Genomic DNA, 24,314 nt, shown 5'->3' on the forward strand with positions numbered 1-24,314 from the left:
TGTGCATAAAACCCTTAGAAGGCTTTCCTAAATTCCTTAAAAAAAAAAAAAAAAAGCACTTTAGAGAAAAGTTCTGAAGACATTTAATTCAAGTGCCCAAAGTTGTGAAAACTCTGCTGCAGCTACCATGGCTTGAACCAAGGGAGTTTTACTAGATGATATTAAGAGCTGATTTCCAACCTAAATGTCTCTGTAATCAAAACTGGAATTATCAACTGGAAGTATTTTAATTGGAATTCAAATTTATTTAAAAGTGAGTAAAAACTGCTCCTTTTTGTCAAGGATGAAAGTCATTTGTGGGAGTGGGCTAATCCACTACATGAATTTTCAGATGGCTTCAACACAATTGTCTGCTTTGCCTCTGCACAACAGCAGTTTCCTGAGATGAGTTCAGAGCAAGGGGATGAAATTACAGAAGCACTCATCTCTTAACTAATGTAACTGTGCATGAGAGATGGATGAATTGTTGTGTAGAGTATTTCATTAATGAGCAGTAAATATTACAGGTTACAGCAATGTTACAGCACATACTACAGAACGCTGAAGAATACACCCCAGGCTTATGCAGAAATTAATTTTTTTTAATTCAGTCATTTTTCACTAAATTCAGCAATTTCAATGTCTAAACATGTCCTTACTCTGCCTTACAGCCATTTTGTTACTGGGATGTAACAAAAGCAACAAATCTGTGTCAAAACCACAACCCAGTGAAGATTATTGGATTATAAATCAGTAAGGATTTATGAAGTTACACCAAAAGTGAAAGAAGATAAATCCCACAAGGTTGTTTTCTGTTTATTATGAAAACTTTCAAAACTTTTTTTTTTTATTTATTGTTAGGGGGGAAATTGCAGACAAGTAAACTTTGTAATGGATAAAAAAGATTTGTCTCTGAAATGTACAAGTTACTGATCATGACAACCCTCCTAAAGTAAAATATTCTGGTTCTCCACTCATCAAAATAAGCATTGCACTAAAGGCTTTAGGGTATTTCCCAAGTTAGGAAAGGAAGAGGAGAAAGATCCTTCTTCCAGGAAAATACCTTGTTGATTTGAGCAGCTGCCCCTGCCCAGAGCAGCCTCCAAGGAATGTCAGTGCCAGCCATTTGAGGGTTCCACTCTGCCAACATCATCTTGTTACAATTTGTGATATTAAATTAGCAAGATTTCAGGTAGAAAATAAAATGTTTCAACTGTCCTGTGGGCTGCTGGGCTCAATGTTATCCCTTTGGCTGTAGTTTGTGATATTAAGCCTCTGAGGGCAATGGAAAAATTCAAAATAATTTAAGAATCTTTGACTTTCTGTCTTGACATGTACTTTTATTAATATGTTTTTAACATGTTTATCTGGTTTGATCATTAAAACAGCTAAAGAGTGAGAGATCACTGGGGGTGTCACTATCTACTTCCCCATTCCTGCCTGTCCCAGCTGTGCTGCAGCTGGGTCCTGTGGGCTCTGGGGCTGCCTGGGGTTCACATGCCCCGTCTCACACTAGAAATGACCTTTTAGGATCCACAGAGTGATGAAATCCTCCCTGCCTGTGTCTCACACACTCAGTCCTGGCTGTGTGCAGTAATGAGCCTTGAGGGAAGGGTGACACTGCTGATAGTTCAGTTGTCAGGTTTTTTATCTCTTGTCACTTGAAAATTCCTGAACTTCACTCCACATGCTCACTTCAGGAGTTCATACCCAGCCCAATTCGGATTTTTAAGGTACCGGCCAATAAAAATGAAACAGTAGGATTGAATGAACTGGTAGAAAAGTGTCTACTCAGAAAATAAAAAGGCAAAGGCTCAGAAACAGAGCAGCAGAACCGGAGAGCTGTGCAGGAGTCATCTGCTGTGCAGAACAGGGTAAGTCCCTTCACCTCTTCCTGCACTTCCCTCCTGCAGTGTCGCCTGTGATCAGGATGTACTGGGGACATGACACCACGTGTTTTAGACTCAAGTCAAGGTAAGGCTGCAAGGTGCCAACAATGCCAGTGGTGAGGCTGAGCAGTCCCCAGCCCCCAGCAGAAACTGCAGGCAGGGTCCATGTGAGGTGACTTGGGGTTTCATCAGAGATTTTACCCCATCCCAACTTTGGGATTCAAATCTGGATTTCAGTGGATAACACTGGATAACACTTTCAATACTGAGCTGCACAGGCGGCATCCTGTGGAAGATCTTCCACTGGGGTCCCTTCCAACTCAGAATATTCCGTGGTTCTGTGGCTCCAGTGGCCAAAGACTGAGAGATTAGAAATTCCCAGGGCTGGAAGATGGGAACATAGATGCTCACCAGGAGCACTTCACTGAGCCAAGGAAGCTGCCCACAGACCTTAAAATCCAGGACCTTGCAGTCTGTGGGATGGATGTAGGTCCCTTTTGTTTTGTTTATTTCCAGTTCACAGCTTTGGGACATTGTTTTTCTAAACCCTGTTCTCCAGTGTGACACCACTTGCAACTCTCCTTCCCCTGCTGACCTGCATCTCCCTCCTGTCTGGTTTGTCACTTGTTTTCCAAACTCTTTCTGACAAACACTTTTTTTCAGGGGAGACCTCACTGTAGCCTTCCAGTACATAAAGGGGACCTACAAGAAAGATAGAGAGGGACTTGTTGCAGGAGAATATGGTGATAGGACAAGGGGGAATGGCTTTAAACTGCAAGAGGGGAGGGTTAGATGAGGTATGAGGAAGGAATTCTTTACTGTGAGAGTGGTGAGGCACTGGCACAGGTTGCCTAAGGAAGTTGTGAATGCCCAGTCCCTGGAAATGTTCAGGGCCAGATTGGTTGAGACTTTGAGCAACCTGACCTAGGTGATTTCTAAGATCCCTTCCAATCCAAGCCATTCTATCAGTCAGTGATTTGTCCTGTTTTAGTGATTTAATGAAAAAATTTTCCTCTCAAAAAGATAGGCTCTGTATCCTTGAGAGCTCCATGGTGATTTTTGTTCCTTTGTGTTGGCATAAATGCCTCCTGTGCTCTGTTAACCTTAGGCCAGGGGGTGCCCTGGGCTGGCCCTTAGGTGTCACAGATCCACAGGTGAGATTTGGTCATAAAGGTTGGCAGCATCACCGGAGAAGCCACCACAGACAGACAAGGTCTGAGCCAAGAACAGAGAAACCCAGCCCCACTCTTAGGAAAAGAGAAAAGCTCTGTGAATCAAAATCAACTTCACATCATCAGGGGTTCCTCTGGTGAAGGTCATTGTGCTCTGTGGCACAGAGCAGAGATGTCTCACCCATCCCTAGAATTTGTGGTCATTTGTGTCCCACATTGCCCATGGTCCATGCAGCACTGGATATCTGGCTTGCTCACTGGTGCTTTAGACACAGACAAAAGGATCTTTGTAGGACCAGCTTTGTCTGATTGCAAGTTTATAATTTATTTCTGTGTTTTGCCCTCTGGCTCTTTACCGGTCTCATGCATCAGGAAAGTGTCTGTCCACTTAGAGTCTGATGTATTTCTTATTGTCACAGCACACTGACACATAATCATTCAGCACTGTGAGGAATTGCTGCTGCCAATTCCACCCCAGTTTAGGTGGGCACAGCTGGTTGTCCTTTGTTACTGATTTATCACATTTGCCCAGCCTGGCACTGTGCACTCAGCCTTGTTCTCATCATCAAAAGCCCAGAAGTAAAACCACTTATATTTTTACACATATTTTTACACCTGGCTGCATGCCACAGTTTGTTGTGAGTTCAGCACATCCTCATCTCACCAGGGGCTCAGTGCTCACTTGTTTGTCCCCTGATCTGCCCCCACAAAGCCCAAGAACTCCCTAAGCCTCTTCTCAAGATCCTTGTGCCTGTGGGTCTGCCCTCAGTCTAAGCAAACTGAGCAGCAATTGAGCACCAGCCTTCCCATTTAGCTTGCCCCCCTTTCAGATATAACAATAGCATTTTATTCCAGTTATCCCCAGTTTATGACCCACTTATGGCCCAACCTGACTTACAAAATATTAGGGGAAATAATAGGGGGAAAAAACAAAAAAAAAAAAAAAAAAGAGGGAAGGGTTGAGTGTTGGTTTTGCAGTGTTGGTGTTGGCCATTGCAGTGACCCAGTTCCAACCACAGCTGGCCCTGCTGGAGCAGCACAGTGAGGGCTCAGGCAAGTCCTGGCTTGGAAAACAAGCAGGTGAGGAGAGGAGGAATGGAAAGGAGAGTGTGGAATACAAGAGGAGGCAGAACAAGCCTCATTGCAAAGCTCCAGCTACATCAAGAAGCTCCTGACACAGGACAAAACCTACTGAACAAGCACAAAGTGAAATCAGCTGTTAATCCAAATGGCAAATACACAGAATATGCATGAAGAGTAAACCATCAGGTGTGCACAGAAAAACAAATGGTAGTTTCAGGTCTTTTTGAAATGCCTCAGTATTTTTCATTGAGAATACAAGATTTGTGATGTGCAAGTTAAGAATTAACTCTAAAACAGTCCTTTAAAAGATTAAGAAGGAAGTACAAAAATAATCAAAGGATGTGGTGAAGGTCAAAGTTGAGAAGAACTGCAGAAGAAATTGACTTCTCCCATTCAAGGCTAAAACTAACCACAGAGTACAAGATCAGACTGGTTCAAGTAACCACAGCATCAACAAAATCAGGCTTTGGGTGAGAGGCATAGATAATTCTCTGTCCAGTGTTGGAGTCCAGAGATATCTATTTTCTGTATTCATCTTTATATTGGAGTTTAAAATACCAGCCTTGCCCCATGAGAAATGGAACTTTGGTGCTGATCTTGCACACATTTAGGTTTATGTTTTAAATATTAGCTATATGTTTTTCTTTGCAGTAATACTTGTGATACCTTTTTTTTTTAATTATAATTTCTGGTCTTTATTCCATAGTTAGTATTTTCTTTAAAGTTCTTTTAAAACTGCTTTGAAGGTTATTGCAGCAGAACCTTCAAACTCCACCGATCTCTATCAGATTTGGGTGGGGGAAGAGGAAGGATCAGTATTTTTAGTGTTTCTGCAGCAATCCCATACCTTGATTCTGCAAAAGCAGGCATTTACAATCACTGTTTTCTCACCCAAACTAACTCTGACTTCTGAAGCTCACACTGGAGCAGGAGTGACCAAGACAGGCTATTTTCTTGCAAAGCTTGATGTCCTCCAGAGCAGGCACACCAATTTTCTGGAATTTAACTCAGTTGATTTGGTTCCTCTTGTATTTGTGACCACAGAAATTATCAAAGGAAAACCTAGTAAATTAATTTTTTTTAACCTAGTAAATTAAAGACAAGAATTAGCCAAAATACAACACCCTTGAAAACTGGCCATGAAGTTCCTGAGCCTTGGCTGGCCAGCAGCTGCTGCCTCTCTAGGAAAGGACAGCGATTCCTCATGTCCTGCACATCATGTTTCTTTCCAAAGCAGAAAAATATGATAATCACAAGAGAAGCAAAACAGCCAATATCTTCATTTCACAGCTTGTATATCCAAAAATCAAATTGTTTGTTTCCTCTGTTTACATTGACAGCTTTTCCCCTCTGCTCCAACAGTAACTCTTGTAAAGCATGAAAACCAGTTGCACCAGTGCAGAGCAGTGCAGTGTCACCAGGTACCACACATTAAAACAAATTGCCTTCTCCCAGACCTCAGGTGCCTGGGAGCACCAGCTCTCTGAATAAACTCCAGTCAGAAGGTGTATCCTTACTCCAGGCAGCTCACATCCCTTCCCACTGCTTCAAACTGTATCTCAGCACCTCATGCTGAGGGCAGGACTGGGAGCACCACTTTGCTGAAAAAGATTTGCAGTTATTCCAAACAGACAAAGGTTTGGCATCTTTGGAGGTGTCCCAGTCCAGGGACAGATTTTGAAAACAGCATTGATTTGTGAAGGGACTCTGAGCCACAGACTTGTAACCAACAGCTGGTTCAGGTTTACCAGCTGAAGCACAATTTTGCGGAGAGAGCCTGGTCTAAGAAAATATAAAAAAAAAAAAAAAATAAAAATATTTATCCAACAAAATGTAATTATGAGTTGTCACCTGTCCGAGTAATCAAACAAGCCATTTGCTAAGAGTTTATGAACAAGAATCATGAAAGAATGAAGTAGGCAGTTCTAGTGTCTCCTCAAGGAATGAGCAGCACAGAGTAGAGAAGAAAAGCAACCACAGGCTCACAGACCTTTCCCAATCTATTTGGAGTGCCATGTGCCAGCTGCTCTGTGCCCCTGGAAACACACATTGCTGATCTCTCAGCTCAGAGCAGGATTTCAGAGCAGGAGAGCACAGAGTCTGTCCCGGTTCCTGCAGGGAAGATGAAGACATTACACACAGCACAAGGTCAGCCAGCACTCTCCAGGCTGTGTCAGAGCAGCACAGGGAAAGCTCTCTGGGCCAGGCAGGTGTCTGAACACAAGAGACACTTAAACCATCAGCCCCAAGATCAGTGTCTCTGCTGTCACACAGCTGAGTACAATGTACAGCCCTCTTGCCCATCACCTGACAGCACAATCTCTGCTAAAACCAACATTTTAAGACACTTCACATTCAGATCTGCATCTTGCAGATAAAGCAGGAGCATCTTTGAAGCACTGGTTAACTTGAAAGCCACTCAGCAATTGCACAGGAAGGTGATCTTCAGCTTTATTGTGCCCCACCATGGAAAATGAACATGTGGGTTATAAAAACAATTCACTCATGAGGCATCTGTACTTATAGGAAGTGAAATACAGTCATTTGTGTCCTACATCTGTGCCAGGCCTATTGATAAACCTCCCCTGACAGGATGAAACAATGCTCCTGTAAAGGCATCCTTAACCTAATATGCCTCTACAGCACCAGGCTGGACTAGGTTTGAAAAACAGCCTCTTATAATACTCAGATGAATTTAGCACTTAAGAAGATTAATGGATTCATAAATAGCCTGGAAATCCAAACTCATTGAATTTAGTTCACGGAACAGGTCAAATAGGCATTTATCAAACCATCTGGCATTTTGATTCCCTGGGGAAACTGTGGTCGAGCTACAGATAACTGAGAAGCCATTGCAAGCTTGGTTTTCCCTGGACTCAGCTTTCCTCTGGAAATCTCTGGCACTAATTAGAAAGCAGTAGATCTTTTTGGACAGAAATGGATCTCTATATAGTCACTTATATTTTCAAGTGTTGCTGCTTAACACAAACATAAGCACAGTCAGGCTCTAAGTGAAAGTACTTATGTTGCAATAAATAGCTTGCCATTTTCTCTAGGCCATGAAAGGACACTCATGTGCACCCATTTGAGTAGCCTACAAAAAAAATCACCAGAGTTGTTCAAGGATCTCAAAAAAACCCCAAAACCTAGGTTTGAGCAGTTAATTTATTTTTGTGAGTAAAATATCAAATTATTTTATTAATATGCTTTGATACATAAAACATCATTTTTTTCTGGTCATATTAGCAGCTGGTATTGAGAAGTTCAAAGATAAAACACTTAAGATGTTGTATAAAAGAAAATTATCAATATGGCATAATATGAAACACTACAAGATACATATTAGTGGTGGAAATACAAAATATTTCATAGGGCCTGGTTGCATTCGTCATCACCATGCTCTGCTCCTGCTGCCATGCCATGAAACAATCTACAAATTTAAAAATAAGTATTCCTTGAAACAATATATTCACTGAAAAATTAAACACATTGAAATTATTTGAATAAGTAGGTTAAGTAGCTTTGCCTCAGAGAAGAATGTTTGGACAAACACGGGTCCATCTGGCTCTCCTGTGCCAGTATCAGAATAACAGGGGGGGAGAAAGGATCAAAATCCTGCCTGTGGTCACAGCCAAAATACTGTGCCCATTCCAGGTGTGCCTGGGGCAGGTGTCCCCCCAGGCACTTTCCTTGTTTCCATGAGGCCTGTACGTGTTCCCTGGATGTCTCCATGAGGCCTGTACATGTTCCCTGGATGTTTCCATGAGGCCTGTACGTGTTCCCTGGATGTCTCCATGAGGCCTGTACATGTTTCCTGCGGCATCCCTGGATGCCTGTACGTGTTCCCTGGATGTTTCCATGAGGCCTGTACGTGTTCCCTGGAGGTTTCCATGAGGCCTGTACGTGTTCCCTGGATGTCTCCATGAGGCCTGTACGTGTTCCCTGGATGTCTCCATGAGGCCTGTACATGTTCCCTGGATGTTTCCATGAGGCCTGTACATGTTCCCTGGATGTCTCCATGAGGCCTGTACATGTTTCCTGCGGCATCCCTGGATGTTGTCCAGGACTGCCCTGCTCCCTCCTGCACCCACTGGGGGAAATCAGGAATAATTTCCTGTTGTTCAGCAGCATCTGCTGTGGGTGTGGGTGTCTGTCAGGACGTGAAGAGGGGCCCAGTTTTGCAGCCTCATCTTGCTCTCACGAAGCTGAGTCACCATGGAACATCTTGCTCTCTCAAGCTGGCCTGATGGGACAAACACCCCACAGATAGAGCCCTCTTCCCTCCTTTCCCAGCAGAACATCACACATCTCCAGGCACAATCATAGTGCTGCTCATCTCCCTGTGGGTAGCCAGGAGCCTCTGGGACACCCACAGGGCAGGTTTGTCACCCAGAGTGGGACCCGGATCCCACCAGCTCCCAGGGGAATCTGGAGCCAGATCCAACAAACCCAGCCTGGAAGAGTTTGGAGCCCTTTACATATCAGAGGCCCACAATAAAACTTTTCTCTGATGACTAAGTAGGTGCAGGGTCTAAACACTTGAGCAGAACCCCTGCTCCATCCAGCCCTTGGACTATTTGCACAGCAGAACAATCGCTGTCAAAAGTGCTGGGGGGTACAAGGAAGAGGAGTCAGCCTCAGTTCTGTCCTCCCCCACGCCGGAAGAAACCCCTTCAGTCTGTCCGTCCGGCTGCGTGCTGTTACTGTACACTTCAGTGGCATTTGCCACCTCTTCGGGAAGGCCCATCTGGAGCAGGAGTTTGGAGATAAGGCTGTTGAACTTGCTCTCCGTGGTGGACCAAGGCTCCTCGCTTGCGGTCGGCCGCTCGGACGTGACGTTCAGCTCCTCCGGGTCGAGACAGTAACCTTCGGGAGACCTCTCGAAGAGCACGTCCGTCAGATCAACCCCAGCCACGGAGGAGGGGGAGGCACACGGAATATCCCTGACCAGCCTGTAGTTCTCCATCCACTCCTTGAGCCACTCGATGCGGCAGTCGCATTCCCAGGGGTTGCGGAAGAGGTACAGCCGCCCCAGGAAGTACACGGGCTCGAACACGGAGAAGGGCAGCGTAGTCAGGTTGTTGCTGTTCAAGTGCAGGGCCACCAGGCTGGTGAGGTTCTCAAAAGCCCCTTCCTCGATGTAGCTGATCCTGTTGCGGTCCAGGTAGAGGAACTCCAGCTCCCCCAAGTCCCGGAACCAGGTGTTGGAAATGTTCCTGAGAAAATTCCCCCCCAGGTTGAGCATCTTCAGGCGCCTCAGGCCATCAAAAGAGTTTTCTGGAAGCTCACTGATCAAGTTGTCATTCAGGTACAGGTACTCCATCCTCTGACAGCCCTGAAAAGCTCGCTCGTGGATGACATTTATCTTGTTGTCCTGCAGATTCAGGTATTTCAGCTTGGTCAGGCCCTGCAGGGAGTTATAGGCCACCGCTTCGATCCTATTTCTCTCCAGGTACACATGGGTCAAGTTCTCCATGCCCCTGATGGCACCCGGGATCCTTCGGAAGTTGTTCTGGAAGCAGAACAGCTCCTGCAGAGCAGGCAGCTCGATGAAGATCCTGTCTGGGATGTTGAAGAGGTTGCAGTCGGCCAGGTCCAGCCTCACGAGGCGCCGGAGCGCGGTGAAGGTCCGAGTGTGGAGATAGCGAATGTACTCGTTGTGGGCCATCTTCAGCTCCGTCAGGCTGGGCAGCCCCTTGAACGCGCCCGGCGTGATGAAGGAGATGTTGTTGTGGTTGAGTGACAGGGATTTGAGGGAAGGCAGCGTCCCGAAGGCCCTCTCAGACAGGAACTTGATGCTGTTTTTATCCAGGTTGATGGAGGAGGCTTCGCAGGGGAACTCGCTGGGGATCTGCCCCAGCCCGGCGCGGTCACAGAGTACGGAGCAGCTCCTCTCTGGGGTGCACACGCAGCTGGGAGGGCAGGAGCGCACGCAGGCCCACACCCCATGCACCTGTGGGACCCAAAGGATCACTGCCATCCCCACAGAGGCAGGGCAGGAGAGAAAAGAATGCATCGTTAGCAAATTAATTAGTCAGAGCAGCAAAAAGAAACTGCACTCTCTTTTCCTCCCCTTTAGCCCAGCTAATTGCCACCTGTACACCAGTGCTGACTGAGGAGCTCTTGTGTAAAATTCCTAAAGATCTTCTGGACTTTCTAAACCTGCTGAGGATGTATGTCACCTAGAACATAACCTCTGATTAATTCCTCTCCCCAGGAGGGGGCTCACCTGGAATTCAGTGTTTCTCAAGTGTCTCTTTTGGGCTCTCTCTGCTGCCTGATGGGGACATGGTCTGGCCAGGGAGCAGGCAGAAATGCATTGAAGGACAGCAGCTGTGGGTGGGTTGCAGCATTCCTGGGTGTGAAAAGGGGATGGCAGTATATCCTGAGTCTGACAATGGGCAGGGGAGATCAATTAATTGCCCAAAATGTGTCCTTCCTTCCTTCCTTCCTTCCTTTTCTTTTCTTTCTTTTCTTTCTTTCTCCACCAGAGCCATGAGCTGGTGCAGCACTGGAAGGGGAACTCAGCTCTTAAGGAGATTAAATGCAGTGTTTGAAAACACATTCCCACTGTGTACTGCTATGACAGCGTGAGTGAAAACAAACTAAGATATTGTTCAACTGCTGGCTTCATGATCTCATCATAGATGAGAAACTCTGCATTTCCAGCACAGTTTTTGCTGCTTTGCCAATTCTCAAAAGTCACCATAGTGCCTTATGTTTGATGGGAGCAGCCACTTTGTCCTTTATCAGCCTGACATGGGAGGTTGTTTCCCCCCAGCTTAGTCCCACACACGTGGGTGAACAACAAGGAAGAGAAGAAGACTCTTGGGAGAAATGAGAGAAGAGCAAAAACGAGCAAAAGGACTCAGAGACATCAGCCTCCACAGACAGGATTTTTGCAGGGAAAAAACATCCAGTCAAAAAAAAAAAATCTGAAAACAGATTTTTTTTACTGCTAAATGCTTTTCCCCTCTGAAAGAGAGAAAAAATTAGGTTAGATATATGGAAGAAATTCTTTACAGTGAGGGTGGTGAGGCATTGGCACAGGACACCCAGAGAAGCTGTGGATGCCCCAACCCTGGCAGTGCTCAAGGCCAGGCTGGATGAACCTCTGAGAAACCTGGTCTAGTGAAGGTGTCCCTGCTCGTGACAGGGGGCTTGGAATGACATGATCTTTTAGGTCCCTTCCTTTCTCTGATTCCATGAATATAAACTCATTAGAGAGGAAGACCTGAAGGCAGTTTTCCTAATTGCTCTCCCAGACACACCCTACCTTCTCCTCCACAAAATGAGCAGCCACACCAGCGATCTCCATGTAGTCATAAATATGAAATGGTGCTATTGCTGCTGCAAAATGGTTTTCTGCTGCAGTTTATCAGCTGCCATACAAACATAACCCTTTTCTTCTTTTTTTTTCAGCAAAACATGAGATCCCAAGAGATTTACCAACAGCCACCTCTATTATTGGGCTGCTGGGATCAGGGGGGGTTCCTCCATATTCCTGCTGAATGTCCAGAGGGGAAACTCCCAGCAGCTGGGCTGCCTCTCCCTGTGGTTTGCAGCACAGGGATTGCCCTCTACAGCTGTATTCCCATGGGCATTTTTAATAAAACAGACTTGTGAGGTGATATGCCAAGAAGCGTCAGCTTCAGCAAGCATCAAGTTTTATTTTTGCAGTCCTTAAGGCTTTAATGTACAGGACAAAAGACAGTTTGGGCTACGATTGCTCTGCCTTTCCTCCATCCTTTCTAAAGACAACATGCATGGGGCTGTAGTTAGGACTTTACACTGCCTGTGTAAAAGAGACTTGCAAAACCAGTTGCTGGGCAAGGCCCTGCTGAAGGGCATCAACCCAGGAGCTGCCCTGGAGCCTGGGTCTGTTCAAACCATTCTGGTTATTGCATGTAGGAAAGGCATTTAAATACACAGAGAGCATGACAAAAGGATGAGCTGTGGCCTCTTCATCAAAATTCAGGTCTCATCATGCCTGGGCACACTATTGTGACTGGAGAATTAGCAAAACAACACCACTTCAAGGATAAATGATAGTGAAGGACTCTGGGAGGTGGAAAGTATTTCAGACAGGTTGTCATTTTGTTTGTCTGCTCTTCCTCTTTTTCCCATGCCCTTATCTAACAGCCACAGCTAAAGGAAAGTCCTCTTCAATCCTCCTGACAACAGCTGGAGTTTAAGGACAAGAAGAGGAACAATAAGCTGGTCTCAGATTGCTCTTTCTTTGTGCAGCCTGCCCAGGGGCTGCCTCGTTTGCTCCCCTCTGCACCAGTCCATCCTCTGCGTGCCAGCAGGGGCATATGTTGTTTTTGTTAGGCAGTTACATAAACTGAGGGCCAGACAGATTAAGGATTTGCCTGTTCCCAAATGTCTGACTGCAGGTGGTTGTCTGGAAAATCATGGATGCAAGGACTTCTGCTGGTAGGGAGCTTTGTGTGGGTTCAGGGTGACATCCAGAGGGGCATTTGTGCAGAGGCTGTCCTATAGGTGAGGCTGTCCTGAGCAAGATCCATGTTTAGCTCCAGCTGCCCAAGCTCAGTCACATCCCTGGCCTTCAGAGCAGACCTCCACCCACTGCTGTGCACATGGTGGGCAGTGTAGGAATGAGCCTCCTGATAAACAGATCCCCTCCTTCCCCACCCTCCTTCTCCTCTAATCACTCAATAAAGGAAATGTCTGCCCCCCAGCCATATCCAGCCTGTTTTCCTTATACACAGGTGCCAAATCTGGGTCTTCTGCAAGTGGCATTTCATAGCAGGCTTCTAAGATCTCTTTTTACAAGTGCATCTTTGCAATGTGTGAGACATGGACAGCAAGAGTGTGAGGACCATCCAACGAGAAAACTGAGCTCAGAGAAACTCCTCAGCAATGCAGCCTTTGTGGGCAATTTCCCCTCTTTCCCCTGGCAAGAAAGTTGGGAAAAATCTTCCAATGAACCTTACCAAACCCTTGGAGAACTGTTGCTCAAGGAAAAAGAGATCAGCTCTTCCCCGTTGGCGAGATCTCCTCTGATTAACATAGCCTGAAACATTCCCATCTTTCCCACCTCACTCCTTCCCTTTCCCTAAAAAAGGGCAGCACTGGAAGCTTTCAGCCCCTCAGTGACACATTTGAGCACTCAAATGAGATGTGTGTTTGAGCAAAAGGGTGAAATAGAGCAGTAAGGTCAAAAACATTTGTGACATTAAAGAATAAAAAAAATTCCTTCCATGGATGATATCTTTCACTCTTTTAAATACTACAGTAACTCAGTATTTGGAAAAAAGAGTGAGAGACCAAAGGAAAAGAAACAAAAAAGAAAGGTTGCAGATTCTTAAGAAGGGTAAAGAGACAATGATTGTAAATAATTGAATATTTAGCCACCACCTTTCCAAATGATCTGTCTAATCCACTACTGGATAATGCAGAATAAGAGTATACTCACCATTTAGAACGATGGCAAACATTACCTTGATTAGTCTCTAGTGGCATTTCAGGTCTGGCAAGCAAACTTAAGGGATCTAAAAGCACACAGGAAGAATAGAGACGGGTGTCATCCTCTGTCATTTCCCTGCATCATTTTTCCACAAAAAGATCTATGTTTAGAAAGGAAGATGAAGGAAAATGCTCTTCTCTCACACACTTTCAAACTGAAGAAGTCCCCAGCACCTTCCTGGTGAGTATCTTTCTTCCACCACTGACCTTCTCAGGGAATCCTGCAGCTTTGTGCCACTGCTTTTCAGGAGCTCATCTGCGTCCTTCCCACAAGCCATGCCAAAGGCAGATTCCTTTCATCTGAGGTGGGAAAGGATCACCAACAGTAAGGGACTGGCTCTATCCCCAGGAAATAGGTGCTGGTACAGAGGAGTGTAACCAGCTTAGCATCAAATAGTGGGAACCAAAATTCCCAACAGAAATCACCCGGATGCGTCGCTTACCTGGCCAGGCAGTGGCTGTGTCCTCCCTCCTGCTCATGAGGCTGCCCTTAGCCATACGAGTCAGTCTCTGAAAAGTTGGCATTTTTTTCTCACAAGCTATCATTTAATGGCAGGAAAATCCTCTGTATCAGAGGAGGATTAGCGGAGATGGAAGAATGTGTCTGTCCTCTAAAGCTCCCAGAGCGAAACAGGGATTGCAGACGAACCAAACGGATGCTTTCTCCCCTCTGCCAACCTGCTCTCCCCCCACCATTAAAAAAAAAAATACAGTCCAGAATTGGACTGCTGCCATTCAAACAGTATTGCTGAAAGTCATTACTCTGCTCCCCATTATGTAATGGCAGAAGAGGTGGGAGAGTGCTGCCTAAATGGAATTAAATTTGGGGGGAATCACAGGCTTATGGCTTGCCTGCAGTGAGCTCTCCAAACAGACACAGCCTGAGATTCTCAACCCCCATGCACATTTTCCCAGCCCCAGCGTGGCTCACACACTACTAACAGGGTGCCAGTGGGCTTTGCTTCACTAGGAATTGCTCCTGATGGACAAGGAGACACCAACAGCATGGGAAAAGGGGTCAGCAAATACAGGGAGCTTGCACTGTGTATATGGCCTTGACAATAATAAATTCAGGCCTGTCTATGAGTGTGTTTTCCTTGTGATGCAGCAGCTGGTGCATGGAAATCATAAGGACAGCTTCTGTATGTGGTGATGTTTTAGCATTCAGGATGTGAATTGGAGTTTAAAGCCTTTTCTGACAGAATGATGATGGTTTCTTTGGAGAGTGGGGGCTGAATCAGTGAGTTATCTCAGCCTCCCATGCCTTAGGTAATTGCATTCACTGTGTCAGAGGGAAAAATAGCTCCACTCTTTATTTCCAAGTGAATTATTCTGCTTTATTTTTTTTTCCCAGGAAATAGAATACCTGATGAATTTATGCTTGATGCAGCAAGAAAGATTCAGCCTGCTGCTGCACAGCTCTTCCTGCAAATTAAAGCACCCAGCTACATCAGGTTTAGTTTGGTTTGGCTTTCCCTCAGTCTTAAGGCATCTGGCTGGCACCTCAGGAAATTTGTCTGTCCCAACAGTCTGTAAGCAGGCTGTGCTGGGGGCAGGCTGGAGGGCAGGGGGTGACCCACAGAGCACAGATTTTAGCTGAATTTTAGATTTTAAGCCTTTCCCCACCACCTGCTGTAATAAACCCTCCAGCTTTGCACTTCAGTGCTTTGCACAGCGCTGTTTTGCAGAGGAGGAAAGAGATTTGCAAAGCCATAGATGGGCACATTGCAGCCTCCAGCACAGAGCTGAAGCTGCTGGAGACCTTGTGGTGACAGAACCAGCACCAGCTGGGTCCTCACCAATGCTGGAGCAGCTGATGTCTGCCCTGGAAGCCCTGATTCCCATGGGAATACCAGGAAGCCACAACCTCCCTGACCACAGAAAGGAGATCACTGACCTTACAGCCATGAAGAAACTGAGAGGAGAGGAGAGGAGGAGGAAGTGCTATTCCCACTTCTTTCTTCCCCAGTATTTACAACAGCCTTATCAGGGGTGCCAGGAATGTCTCTCCCCAGGTGCACACATGCTGTTGGCAAGGGGGAAGGCAGAGGGCAAGGAGAGTGTGTGGGATTTGGGGACAAACTGGTGTCTGAGCAGCTGGCAGCTCCCCAGGGATTAGACCTGCAGCTGGGTTTACACAGCAACACTAAACCTGCTCTCAGGGAACGAGGAGGGGCTGGTCTGCACCACAGAATCTCACATTTCTGTGAGATGTTGGGGCTCCCCTGTGCCTCACTGGTCTTTTTCCATGTGCACATATAAGGGCTGGAGGGATGGGACATGAAGGACCACTGAGCCCTGGGAAGTGTTTCTGTGGTCAGCAGAACCACCTCCCTCAGAGGAGCAGCTTGCAGGACCGACACAATTCCAAATAAAGGGCACTGGGACCCTCTGCTATGCACAGCAGGTGGCTGGGGGCTGATGGGTTGGGGACTGGTGGGTTTGATAAACTGTGAGCACCTCAGCAGCCCCTTTGGAGCGGGGGGCAGTGGCAGTAGGTGCCTACTGAGCAATCAGCAGCCACGTGCGGATGAGGTGACACTGCCAAAGCCAGCTGCAGCAGCAGCTGGAGGAAGGCAGGCAGGGAACACCTCTGAGAGAGCTGCTGCAGCAGGCAGCCCCACCAGAGACCTGCACAGACAGCATTTGCTCCTGCAGGAGCTTCTGACAGCAGCTGTGCCATCAGCATCCACCCCACACACACAGGGCAGTGACTGCAGCCAGCCCAGCCCCACTCTGCATTTCCTACTGTGGCTGGAGGCCACACAGCTGGAAGAGCCCATTCCTGCCCCATCATGAGCCCTCCCAGCCCCAGCCTCAGCAGCCACACTGTGCTGGCACCCCAGAGCTCCTGCCTGCCCAGCAGCAGCAGCAGTTCCACAGCTCACAGCACTGTGAGCACCATCCATGGGCAGCAGCCTTGCACAGCTCCAGCCCCTGGCACAGAGCACAGCTCAGCCTGTGCTGGGGGCAGGCTGGGGAGATGGGACTGGGAGGCAGTTGAGGTCCCAGTTTCTAGGAAAGTCAGGGAGCATTGCCCTGTGAGTGGCTTCAGCAGGGCACTGCAGGTGCACCAAGCAGGGCACCTAGTGACCTCGTGAACTTCTGGTGACTCCTGACTCATTTCCTGATAACCCTTGGCCCCGAAAGGGCATGACAATGGGAGAAAGAGGCCTGAAAAGGAGAAGTTTGTTGTCATCTTAGGTAGGAAAGCTTAAACACCAGAGTGTACATAAAGGAGACCAGCATGTATTCTCTAAAGAAACAAACTTGGGCTCTAAACCACATCTCAGTATTATTTAGAGCATGACTTATGGCTGGTTAATGCTGAGGGTTGAGCACACTGGAGATGCTCAGTGTTGGGAAACTGCTGTGGCTGCCAGGCTGGAAGTACAGTGAGAAGCTACAGACTGTGCTACTGCAGCTCTCTGCTGTTAAATTTTTTTTGCCAAAAGTTTCTTCTCATGATCTATCCTGCTCTTTTTAATCTCTGGGAAGTCAGAGAAGCCAGAGGTCAAGAGAGCAGTGGAGGCAAGACTAAAGCTGCAGAGACATGCTGCCACTGAAAAAAAAACAATGGCTTTTTTAGTCTGATCTACCAAAAGAATTTGGAGAATTGAGTCCTGATTGAAGAAGCCTGCTCTGCTCCAGAGGTGTGTGCTGTGGGGACATAAATTTTGGCACAGCTTCACCAGCTGGCAGTGAGGACAAGTCTGCCTTGCAGGACAATCCTGTGTAGACTCGGAGCAAAGATTGCTTCTAAAAGTCCATGTCTTCATGGCCAGGGGCATTTCATGTGATAATGACTTAAGGACCTGTAGGTAGCTCCTATCTCTAATATACAATGATATTATTTTAAATTATTACTGGGGGCTGCTTCTTGTATATTAAAATATTCCTGTTATTTTCCAAATTTGTCCAAGAACAGCCGGTGGGAGTAATTTTACCTAACTGGAGGTGACAGCTCTCATCTCATCCACTTTTGGCACTTACCTGTGGGCACCACCATGGCCCTCAGCAGGGCTCACGTTCTCTGACAGGATGGCAAGACAGCCATGCAGCTTTGATGACACCAGTGCTGGATCAGCTGGAACACAAGCATTGCACATCCCAACGCTTCCAGCCAAGTGCTGCCTTCCCAGGGCAGTGAAGGAGCAGAGCTGCTGCCTGACTCTGGTGGCTGAACATCTTCACTGCCCTGGTTTTTATCTCTACCAGCTGCTTGCATTCATGGGACCAGTGCTGGGGGTGAGGTCCTCGTGCCACAGAGCGCCCGAGCCCCTCCTCCTTCCACAGGCTTTGGTTTCCTGAGCTCCTGTAACAGCAGTCACAGTGCACACTTCCCCTCATCTCACAGCCACAGCTTTGTCACACATCTGAGCCTTTCCTGTGCTCGTAATCACCAGGGTGACCTTTGGAGGAGCTGCCTCAGCGTTTCCCTGCAGAGCTCCTGTTGTCAGCACTGCCTGCGGGAGCAGCTTGCACACAGGATGGTCACACACAGCCCCGGCTGGGGTGAGTTTGGGGCAGGGAGGATGTGCCCTGTGGTAGGATCACAGAGCTGTGAGCAGACAGGATGGAGCAGTGTGGCTGTGCTGGGGTTTGCAGCTGCAGCACAGCGTGCACCACCACCAGAAATAGCCCTTGGTGCACGCGTGGTGTGGCTGCCCACAGGAGATGCAGAAGCAGCTGAGGAGCAAACCAGGACTCCGAGAGCAAGTAGCTGAAGAGCTTACCCTTGCTCAGAAGAGAGGACAGATTTCCATCTGCAGGCAGGGGTTTCATTTTTGTGTAGACTGAGGCCACCAAACTTTGCCCAGGCATTAAGCTCCAGTTCTCCTCACAGCAGGCTCAGCCCCCTCAGGGTGCTGTGCCATGTCCTTGCCAGCCTGCCTTCTCCTGCTCCCAGCCCTGCAGAACAGCAACACCATTTCAAGACACCCCTTGGCCAGAAGAGCTGCTCGTGTGGCTCCCCCCATGAGGTTCTCCCTGTGTATGCTCAGCAAGGAGGGCCTCAAGCTCACAGCACCATCCCCCCTGGGCCATGACCCTGCTGCACACACATGGGCTGCCATCACAGAGTGGTCTGAGTGGGGACAGGCTCCTGATGGACATCTGACTGTGGACTGAGAGCACCTCACGATGCCCAAACCCAGCCCAAGGGCACAGCAGCTGCCTGCAGGAGCAATCCTGCAGGAGGAATCTTCACCACCTGGTCTGTGAATGAGACAAGGCAGCCAGCAGCAGCACTTGGCAAGAAATAGCCACCAAAAAGCCACTTACCCATGTGGAAAGTGATGAATTAAAGCCACTAAAACAGCAAGAAGAAGAGAGGGTCAAGCTGGACACCAGACCTCACCCCCGGCCCAGGTGGTGCCTGAAGGCCAAGCCGTGCTGCAGGAGTGGCTCAGGAGCTGCAGCTGCAGCAGGAGCATTTCTGAAAGGGAACAGCACACTCTAGGGTAGGCAGCCTGAAGCAGATGCAGTGCACAGCAAACCACGGGCCAGTGCACTCATCTGTCAGCCCAAACCTCTGCCAGCAGCCCTGTAAGACATCACACAGACCCCACACAAAGAGGACAAGGAGCCCCGGGCATGGCCTCCATCAAGGTCACATTCTCCCGCTGCTTGGTAAGAGCAGGACAGAGATCCTCTCCAAGTCTGTCCACGCCACTGGATTTTACATCAGCTCACAAGGCCTCTCCCAGCCCATCCTGCAGATGTGGTTCCATGTCTCTCTCATGCCAATCAAACAGTAACATTTCCAGCAAGAAAGGAGCAGTGAGGGGCTGGGTGTTTGCCAGGGAAACAAGTTCCTGCTTCCTACTGCAGGACGTGTATGGATGCAGTGCTGAAAAACAACATCATTTGGGCTGCTGGTAACTCTCCACAATACCCAGAGCTGTCTTGGAGAAGGGGAGGGAAGCTGGGCTCAGATCCGTATTAATTAAAACTGAAGAGGGACTTGGATCCATGTTTCCCACATCCCCTCTGTGACTCTTGGCCTTGACTAAAACCAGCCAGCTGTGCTCAGGATTCTCTGTTCGGGAAAAACCACTGCTGTTGAAGCCTGAACCCTCCCTCCTGCCTTCCAGCAGCCCTTCTGTGCAGCAGGGCATCACCAGTGTCCAGAGTGCACCCCAGGAGCAGCTGCTGCTCCCATGTCACACAGCAGATGGGGATACCCAAGGCTGGCAGCACCTGGACCTTCAGCCTGCCCTCCCTGCTGAAGGTGCCACCTGAGGGTGGCAGTGATGTGGGCATGCACAGCCTGGGAGCCCTGGGGAGTGTGGGCTCATGCTGCATTTCCCAGCAGCTGGGGAGCAGCTCTGCTCTGCTCCAGCCCACCTGTGGGGTCATTTCTATCCTGTGGAATTGTGGCAGGATGCTTTCCCCCCAAGCCCCCTCATGCTTTGACCTGGAATGTGGTCAAGAACTCGGTGGACAATGTCCTATTTGCAAATCTGTCAGGGTGGATTGAGAAGGGTCCTAGGTGATGTTTTGGTGTTGAATTCAGCTGAAACTCAGTTGAGCACACCAAGCCCAAATCAGCATCCCAACAGCAAGGCAAATCTTTGGCAGATAAGCTGCTAAACTGGCCTGCAAGCATATGACTGACAGCTCCTTTACATTCTCAAAATCCAGTCCACTTTCCATACAAGAGGTTCTTCTGAGATACCCCTTCTTGAACAGTGTGTGGAGATTCTCCCTTGAGTGGGGACGCCCCTCAAGGTTGCTCCTCAATGTTAAGAGAAAGAGACCTGTCCACTCTCAGTGTTGGTATGGTGAATTACATCAATGTTTCTTTTTGCTACCTTTAATACAATTGCATTAATTTAGTGCACTATGTTATACTACATAACTATCAGTTGTTTCAGCTTTTATTCTGTGTAGTTAGTAATTCTGATTAGGATCTTTTGTCTAATCATTTGTCATAATAAATAATTTGTTTTACATAAACATATCTGATTTGCCATCTTTAAATCCTGAAGGTCAAAGTTATTTGGATTGTTGACAGTCTGAGGCTAAGATTGCATCCAGACACCTTCAGGCTCCTCTCTGAGAAGTTTAAAAAGCAAGGGGGTCCTCTCTGCACCTCGTGACTCGGTGACAGGGTTTCTCCAGTAAATTTTGTCTGGAGCTCCCTCTCCCACAGCCAGGACAGTGACAGGGAGCTGCTCATGTCCTGCTGAAGTCCCTGTGCCATGCTTCCCACAGGCTGCTGCCCAAGGCAGGGCTCCTGCAGTTCCTTGTGATCTCATGGGAAGCCTGCACAGTGCACACAGGAAGGCAAGGACATGGCAGGGAGTCCTGCTTAATTTCCCCTTAGTCCTCATGGGTCCATTCATCCTGATAAAGCTCCTCCAGCCACATAAAATGTGCACAATGAACTTGCACACAGCTCTGCAAACACCTTTTGAAACAGCCTTTCTGCAGTAAAGGCACAACAGGCCGTAAGTTATCCAAGCCAAGAGCCCTCCCAGGACTCAGCAGACACTTTATTTACCTCCTGGTAATTCATCTCTCCCACCTCCAGGACAGGATCTGTGCCACCTTCTCCCACCTGTATAGAGTCAATATTTGGGCGAGGTTCATCGCTTTACCTGTCTCTGCTTAACTCAGGCATTTATGTCAGGATCCTGCTCTGTAGCCAGGTCAAATACTTGGGAGAATGAACCACAAGCCCTGGAACTCTTGGACAAAGGGACCTGGTGGGCTACAGCTGGGCTGCAATGTGATTTTACTCCACCTGTCATGGCACTTTCCCCTGCCTGACTAACACTTCTGAATGCAATGTAACAAGGAGCACTGCAACATGCCAAGCAAACATAATTACCTGGTATAGATCTAAAATAGAATTCTGTTTTCGGTCAAAGCAGGCAGGAAAGGAGAAAGCAGCAGATCAGGAATAAACTTCAATACCACAATCACCAGCACATTAAACAGGAGGTTAGAGCAGTGTACACTCACAGATGATCTGGAAGATTTGTTAAATGAACTTATCAGGCCTTACTGGATATGCAGTGGCCGTGCATTCTCTGAATATATCAAGCCCAGATGTGAAACACATCATTGCTCCAGGACACACCAGAGGGGGATGGAGCAGTCACTGGGGTCAGGAGCTGCCCTGGGGTCAGGAGCTGTGGCCATTGGGAGCTGTCTGCCACCTCCACAAAGCCCAAGTGCAAGGGGTTTAGATCCTCCAGCTCAGCAATGCAGCTGCTCAAACATCCTGCCCCTGACCTATGCAGAGTTTTTGCACAGCTCTAAGATGATTAAAGCTAGCAGAGCTTGGGGGTGGCAGGGGAACACTGCCACTGCAGGAGATAAGCTCACATTTACACCCACATATTCTGCTTCCCACTCCTTCCCTGCTTGTGCTTTTATGGGCTGCTGACACCTCCTCCTCCATACCAACCCTGGGTGTTGCCAAAAAAAGCCCCCACAGCCACGACACGGCAAAGAGAGCAGATCCCCCACACTGGGGTGTATTTATGGACCACAGAAGTACAGCACTTCTGCTCATGCAAAAGCCTCTGCTTCCTGCCACCTGCAGAAGGCCTCGTTACCTGAGGGACAAGGAGTTCAGCACTTTTTCCTGAGACATCAAATTGATGGTGGCAGAGGATGCAGCTCCTCTGCAGCAGGGAAAGCCAAAGATGGACACTCCTGGATGGGATCAGTGCTGAGCCCCAAACCTAGCAACTGGCAGCTGGAAGGGAAAGCTCCCCTCCTGCAAGCTTGACAGCAGCAGCACCACAGCCTGCTCATCCCTTAGCCATTTCTGGGTTGCATCCAGGGATGCAGGCTGTGTTGGGCTCACAGGAGCCTGCAGGCAGGTGGGGAAAACCCTCTGTGCTCCTGTCAGAGAAGCTGTGCCACAACAGCTGGGCTCTAGCCACGAGTGTGTTTCAACAAGCTGTTGGAGCTACCGTGCCCAATTTGAGTTATAACAGAGAGCAGAGAGTGTCTGCCCTCCTTGTATGGTGGGAAACAAATAAATGAGGGGGCAAACGACACGTGTGGGAAATGAGATGGAGGGCCAGACATTCAGCATTAAAAATAAATCACACCAGGGCTCTGCAAGATACAACAGCCCTTGAAAAACCTGTGCTCCACCCAGAATTTCTCACTATGATTTTTATTTCCCTTTGATGTTAGCAGCACTTTCACACTTCCCTGAGCCTTACTGGGCTGTACAGGGGAGACACATTTGGTACATGAGGGTGTGGGAGGGGGAAGGAGCTGCTGGGCCACATAGGGCAGCACTTCTGGGGCATCCAAAACATCCTCTCTCTGTCCTTGGCACTCTGAGCATTCACTGAGGTGCCCTTGGTGACAGTCTCTACAGTCTCTCTCTCACCAGAGCAATGGACTCAGCAGTGTCACAGAAATGCTTCCCTTGGATAGGGAAAGCCTGCTGCTTGTGCTGCAATCAGTGCAGTTCAAATTTTGCAAAATAAAGAGCAGGCTGTGGAAGCAATGAATGAAAGCACCAAGCTGGGATGCTCTCAGACCATAATTTGGGGAAGATGCTCAGTGGGTGCCTTGACAGAGCATCCCATCGAGTCTGGGGGACCCTACCAGTGCCTCAAGCTGGCTGTGGGTGCTTGAGAGTGTCCAGCTGAAGGACTACAGCACCAGGCCTGAGCTCAGGGTGGGGACAAGAAGAGAACACACAACTCAATGGACAGCAGCATCCCCTGGGAACAGGATGAGCAGCCAGGGCACTGACACAGTACAGAGAGGTTGGCTTGTGCTAGCAAAGCCCAGATCTGGACACACCTTGCCTGAGACCCACACCTGCAGCTCTGGGGCTGTGCCAGGCAGCAGCACCTGTGTTTGGGTGGCTCTACTCACACTTGAGAGACCTGAAAAGGGTTAAGAGTATGCCAGGGAATGTCAGCAGCACGGATGCTGAAACACCCTCGAGGTTCTGGGCCTGAATGTTTGATCAGAACTGTTTTGTGAGTCCTAGGCAGCATCTGAAAGAGATCTAAACATTTTATTTATTCAAGCCTGGAACGTGCCTATCACTTTTCCATGACAAAGTCTGCGGGGTGTTTGCCTTCCGTCCCTCCTGCCTGTGCGTGACCAAGCAGCCCGGTCCAAGCAGCCCTGCCAGGCGTGGCTGGGACACTGCTCACAGCCCTGATTTCCCGCAGGGAGCCCAGCCCTGCAGCCTCCCCAGCAGGTGCTCTGAGCTGTGTCCCACAGCAGCCTGAACTGAGCCTTTCCTCCCCTGCCCTGGGAGCGTGCAAGGACAAACTGTGCGGCACAGCAAACCCTGCCCATCAGACACCAGCCCCAGGCTGGACAAGCAGCAGCTTTCTCAGTGCTTGCCTGGTGAGCAGCAGCCCCACGAGCAGCAGCCCCAAGCTTCAGGAGAGCCAAACCCACCCCACCACCTCCCCTAGAGGAGTGCCCCATCATCAGAAGGCATGGGCCAGCACCGATCAAAAAGGGACTATCCCCCCCTCCTGTTGAAACCATGACACTGTGCAGCAAAATGAATAATAATGCCAGCAACCTCTGGCAGGAACACACAGCGAAAGAGGAGATGGGATTTACAAATATTTCCGGGGGGGATGGCGGGGGAAGCATCGCCTTCTGTTTCCTGGGCAGCTTCTGCATTTTGCACGGAACAAATCTGTAGATAAAATACAGCAGCAGCCTCAGGGGCAGAGACAGAGCCCAGGAA

At 48.4% G+C, this 24,314-nt stretch overlaps 1 protein-coding gene across 7 annotated transcripts; it reads right to left on the reverse strand.

The window, feature by feature from the left end:
* Positions 1 to 7,957: 7,957 nt before the first annotated feature.
* On the reverse strand, positions 7,958 to 21,634 carry NYX (nyctalopin). 7 transcript variants are annotated; one of them, XM_041487894.1, is made up of 6 exons: positions 18,896 to 21,634; positions 18,349 to 18,523; positions 14,056 to 14,122; positions 13,761 to 13,912; positions 13,588 to 13,638; positions 7,958 to 10,096 (listed from the first exon to the last, which is right to left on the reverse strand). In XM_041487894.1, the coding sequence occupies exons 4-6, from the start codon at positions 13,888 to 13,890 to the stop codon at positions 8,697 to 8,699; spliced, it is 1,581 nt and encodes a 526-aa protein (XP_041343828.1). In that variant the 5' UTR covers positions 13,891 to 13,912; positions 14,056 to 14,122; positions 18,349 to 18,523; positions 18,896 to 21,634; the 3' UTR covers positions 7,958 to 8,696. The 7 variants fall into 7 exon arrangements, with proteins under 7 accessions (XP_041343828.1, XP_041343830.1, XP_041343829.1 ...); XM_041487896.1 differs by having other exon boundaries at positions 13,820 to 13,912; positions 17,606 to 18,523; positions 18,896 to 21,621; XM_041487895.1 differs by having other exon boundaries at positions 13,588 to 13,688; positions 13,820 to 14,122; positions 17,606 to 18,523; positions 18,896 to 21,633.
* Between the last annotated feature and the right edge of the window lie 2,680 nt (positions 21,635 to 24,314).

Source organism: Pyrgilauda ruficollis, unplaced genomic scaffold (genome assembly GCF_017590135.1).
Source record: "Pyrgilauda ruficollis isolate IOZ18807 unplaced genomic scaffold, ASM1759013v1 scaffold85, whole genome shotgun sequence".
NCBI classification, from domain to species: domain Eukaryota; kingdom Metazoa; phylum Chordata; class Aves; order Passeriformes; family Passeridae; genus Pyrgilauda; species Pyrgilauda ruficollis.

What these genes read in the sequence shown, in the direction of transcription:
- NYX (XM_041487894.1), bottom strand. Translation starts at nt 13,890, where the DNA reads ATGGCTTGTGGGAAGGACGCAGATGAGCTCCTGAAAAGCAGTGGCACA. An exon ending in GGGACTTCTTCAGTTTGAAA is followed by an intron (nt 13,639 to 13,760) that starts GTGTGTGAGAGA and finishes GTGTGCTTTTAG; the next exon opens with ATCCCTTAAGTTTGCTTGCC. An exon ending in GCCACTAGAGACTAATCAAG is followed by an intron (nt 10,097 to 13,587) that starts GTAATGTTTGCC and finishes TGGGGATGGCAG; the next exon opens with TGATCCTTTGGGTCCCACAG.